The sequence below is a fragment of the Populus alba genome, chromosome 14 (assembly GCF_005239225.2).
Source record: "Populus alba chromosome 14, ASM523922v2, whole genome shotgun sequence".
Classification (NCBI taxonomy): domain Eukaryota; kingdom Viridiplantae; phylum Streptophyta; class Magnoliopsida; order Malpighiales; family Salicaceae; genus Populus; species Populus alba.
The window spans coordinates 9,849,631-9,853,717 of NC_133297.1; the positions used below are offsets into that span (position 1 = coordinate 9,849,631).

General features: G+C 42.7%; 2 protein-coding genes across 2 annotated transcripts; both read right to left on the bottom strand.

Annotated features, from left to right (window-relative positions):
* Window positions 1-333: 333 nt before the first annotated feature.
* On the bottom strand, window positions 334-2,546 carry LOC118041461 (pectinesterase inhibitor 6). Its single transcript, XM_035048810.2, has one exon. It carries the CDS (start codon window positions 1,214-1,216, stop codon window positions 629-631), a length of 588 nt encoding a protein of 195 aa, XP_034904701.1. The 5' UTR covers window positions 1,217-2,546; the 3' UTR covers window positions 334-628.
* A 148-nt stretch (window positions 2,547-2,694) lies between these two features.
* On the bottom strand, window positions 2,695-4,087 carry LOC118041460 (uncharacterized). Its single transcript, XM_035048809.2, has 2 exons — window positions 3,225-4,087; window positions 2,695-3,140 (listed from the first exon to the last, which is right to left on the bottom strand). The coding sequence occupies exons 1-2, from the start codon at window positions 3,913-3,915 to the stop codon at window positions 3,037-3,039; spliced, it is 795 nt and encodes a 264-aa protein (XP_034904700.1). The 5' UTR covers window positions 3,916-4,087; the 3' UTR covers window positions 2,695-3,036.

Here is a 4,087-nt window from a genome sequence, read left to right on the forward strand (position 1 = left end):
GAGAAACTGGGGAAGCAGAGGGTTACAGATATCACAGTCGTGACCATTGGAGAAGGGAAAGGAATGGTGGCAGACAAAACATCGCACGCGATAGCAAGGAGAGTGTCGCATGGTTCTCAACTGTAGTTATGGTATTTTAACAGTAAATACGTATCTTAGATTTGAGAGCTTTTTGTACACATTGTATCCATGGGGCTCTTGATGTGTACGGATGTCCAAAAGAACAAACATGTCTGCTCTTTCAACAACAATCTATCTTCATTGATCATCTTACAAGGCCCCCCCAAGCAGTACCAGTACTTGAACAAACTAAGAGAGGCGTGGCAGCAGATATTAATCATAGAAGAATAATTCAAATAGCATTGATGGACAAGCAGAAATAATTTACAACAACTTGTTATGAAACCACAGTTGCTGCCCTGCTTTTATTTTCTGACTCAAGAAGCCAACACGCATCGCTTGAGCCCAGGTTTTAACGCAGTAGCTATATACCAGCTGAGAAACCGAAGATACATAGGTAGCCATGACAGCCAATTAAGCAAGTGATAGATGTATTTTAGCTTTGATAGGCTAGATTATTCCATTTATATTCTGATTTATGACCCAGTTCCCTGTTGATATGACATGACTACAGACCATTTAGGCTTCCCAGGCCAGCGGCTGCAAGTTTGTTAGCAAGAGCCAGTGCATTACTGGTGATATAAGTGACTCTTGAAACCTGATTATGAAGCATTTTAACTTGTTTGCTGCTTTGATCTTCAAAACCATCCAAGCAAGTGTCTTCATCTGTGAGTGCAGCACTCAACCATGTAGCTAGGTCCCCCATCTGTGTATCGAAGTTTGTTGCGTCAAGCTTTCTGAGTACGCCAAGTGATTTGTGAAGATTGTCAATCGCGTCTTGGAAGCACTCGATACAATCTGAAAGGGCAATCCTGTTTCTGCCTCTCATGATTCTATCTTTCTTCAATTTATTCAGATGCTGGCTAGCATTCTTAGCCTCGCCTATTGTCACCGAAACCCCAGCTCGTGCCCACTTGCTGGGACTTCTCCCAGCAGTGTGCGAAAAGGATGCTAGTGAGTGCACGCAAAGGTCATGATATCTAGTCACACTGCATGCTTCTCGAACATAAGTGTCCCCGTTGTCAGAACCCCAGCTCGGAGCACATGTTAGCCATGAAAGGAAAAGGAAAGTGATGAGAATGGAGATGGTTCTCATTCTATGATATTTATGATGCTTCAAAGAAGGAAAAGAAACGGAGGAATAATATTAAAAATTGAGACTAAGAACACCTATGCTATGACCTCACAGATTATAGAACGAGAGACATTATATAGAAGAGCGGGTGAGAGACATTATATTGTTCCTTGCGAATGCAGAGTTGTGCAGGTAAGAGACTTGATGGAAAGCTTTAAAGAGGGGCAAGGGGTGTGAATTCAATGAAGATGGGAGCTTTCCAAAGCGGGTTTGATAGAAAAGCAGGAGGCTGGTGAGTGCAATAAACATGGGAAGAGAGGAGAAGGAAGCTGAAGTGAAATAGTTAGGTTTTGATGACAAAGAACATGTGACTAGGTAGGTGTGTCTCTCATGAATTTGGGCGAGGAGATTTGTTGGGTGTTTCCCTTTATATGGGTAACTGTGATGCATGAGCAAAAAAGATTTCTGCTGCATCACGGAGCTTGATCTCAGTGTCAGAAGTGACGGGTCAAATTAACAAAATAAATCATGGCAGCCTTGAGTTGATTATAAAGGGTTCATAAAGATGAAGCTCTTGTGGAAAACCACAGAAACAAAGATCTGGAAGCGGGCCAAGCGTGAAAGGAAGTTGTTTTAGGTCAGAAAGCACTATAATCTGCGATGTTGTTGTTTTTAGTCGGGAGGCACTATAAGCTGCTATGTTCTAGTTATCTTCTTGCGCTAAGCGGCTAATTTAGGCGTCAAAGCAGAGTTGCTTATAAGAGATCGCGATTACTCTTGGGTTGGATTCACGTGATTCGCCAAGCCAAAGATTCGGTCCACATCAAGGTAATAAATCACTACAACCACTGTACAGAGCCGTGCTCCAATACTTCAAAATGTAAATGGGATATTACTGGAATAGATTGTACTCCCTTGGCTTTCATTTTGTTTTCCTGTCATGCATGATATCCAACAAATTACTCCTGGCAATATGCATATCCTACAATTTAACCTTTTTCATCGCATCTTACAATTAAATCTCACGATGCTACAGAGTTCAGAGTTACCTCTCTTGTTCTTCTGCTTCATGAGACTCTTCCCGAGCCTCTGAATCACTATTACAAAGGTCAAGCAACAGCTCTCGAACTATGAGGCTAACTTGTTCTGCATCAGTTATTCACAATTTCTTAACCTCTCTTAGCAGCACTCTGCTTGAAAGGTTTCTGATACACAACCAGGTCATCTCCTGGACAGAGATGCAGGGGATAACTCCAGTTCATAAATGAAGGGTGAGAACCTGGTTTGAAGTCTTTGGATTTCCTACCCTTAATGGTGTTTTGCGAAATAAAAAGAAAAAATGGAAACAACTCAAAAGCAGCAACACCAGGTTAGTTGTTTCCTAAAAAGTATGGAGTTTGTGACATGGAAATTTCGGCAAACAAGACTGGAATAATCTGGCCCATGGGATACCTCCAGTAATTTTCAGTTCTTTCCTTGATTGATCTAATTAAAGGTAATTGTAGCTGAGCATTGAATCCATTTAGAAAAATTGTATAACTTACAGATTAACAACAATTCTTACAAGAGTTGTTTGAATGTAATGCACAAATAAACTACTTAGACATGTCACAGACATTTAAACAAACAAGTATGGATCCATCCGCAAAAAGCAGCAGCTTTATGCAACAAGAAAGGAGAAATCCAACCTCAACAGCAGAGATGAGATTCCAAAACATGTCACAAAATTGGGGAGGGATTGAAAGCAGAGGGTTGCAAGAAATTAATATAGTAAATACTATCAAAACACCAGTGGCAAAAGGACCTCACTTTCTCCTCCTATTTACCAACAACCGGGTGAGTTATCTCAATGAGTCAACCATTCTATAATCATGTTTCCTGCGACGACATCTGTGATGGGTTTTTGGATCAAATGTGTTCTCTCCAACCATTTCCATCTTAGAATCTGCATCAGGAGGAGCAAGGAAAGGTTTGAACACAGTCAATAAAAACAATATCTTCAAAAAAGATTGGAGAAAGCTGTGCGTACCTTGAAAATGGTGTCCCCAAAATAACAGCCTGGCATCATCCTCTTCCTCATCAACCTCATCTCCATAACCAAACTCAGCATCCCCCCTATACCCAGGCTCACTCCCATACCCAGACTCACTATCCAAATTCCCAAAAGCACTACCCACTCCCAACAAATTCTCTTTCTCCTCCCTCTCTTTTATCGAATTCTTTGCTTCACTTACATCCGACGCCCAATTCGCATCCCCATTCACAAACAGCTCCCCACTAGAGTCCGTCCCCACCGCCACAGGGAAATCCGAGCAAGTCCCATGAGCCGCACCAACAGAGCAACACCGCCAGGTTCCACTTCTATCGGAGCTCCGGCCGGACACGGACCGGGATCCTCTGCGACGCCTCTTGCGCTCGATAAGGCGTAAGGTACCTCGTTTGTAGGGACTATTGGTAACAGCGGGAGCGGCGGGGATGGGTTTGTTGTTGTTGTTGTCGTCGTCGTCTTGGAGGAGAGAGAGCTTGGAAATGTCGATGGAATCGATGTTAGAAGGGAAAGAAGTGGCGCGATCGGAAAGGCAGGGGCGTTTAGGGAGAGTACGGGAAGATGCGTAGGGTTTAGAATTGGTGGGGGGGTCGGAATCGAGAAAGGGTCTCCATGAATGGAGCTGGAGAGTGCAGGAGTCTATGGAGTGCCGTGAATTGTGAGACATTACCATCGATTTTGATTGATCTTCTTGATTTTATTAGGGTTTGTTTGAGGCATGGATTTACATATATCTACAAATGAATTATCATCGCTGTTGCACTTACTGGAGGATATTTCCAGGAAATGGAGGAGTCGTGAAAAAAACAAAGGTAGACGGTAGAGAAAGCAAGCTAAAGCTAAAG

Coding starts and splice junctions, on each gene's coding strand:
- LOC118041461 (XM_035048810.2), bottom strand. CDS start 1,216: ATGAGAACCATCTCCATTCTCATCACTTTCCTTTTCCTTTCATGGCTA.
- LOC118041460 (XM_035048809.2), bottom strand. CDS start 3,915: ATGGTAATGTCTCACAATTCACGGCACTCCATAGACTCCTGCACTCTC. Junction 3,141..3,224: donor TTGGGGACACCATTTTCAAG/GTACGCACAGCT, acceptor CTCCTGATGCAG/ATTCTAAGATGGAAATGGTT.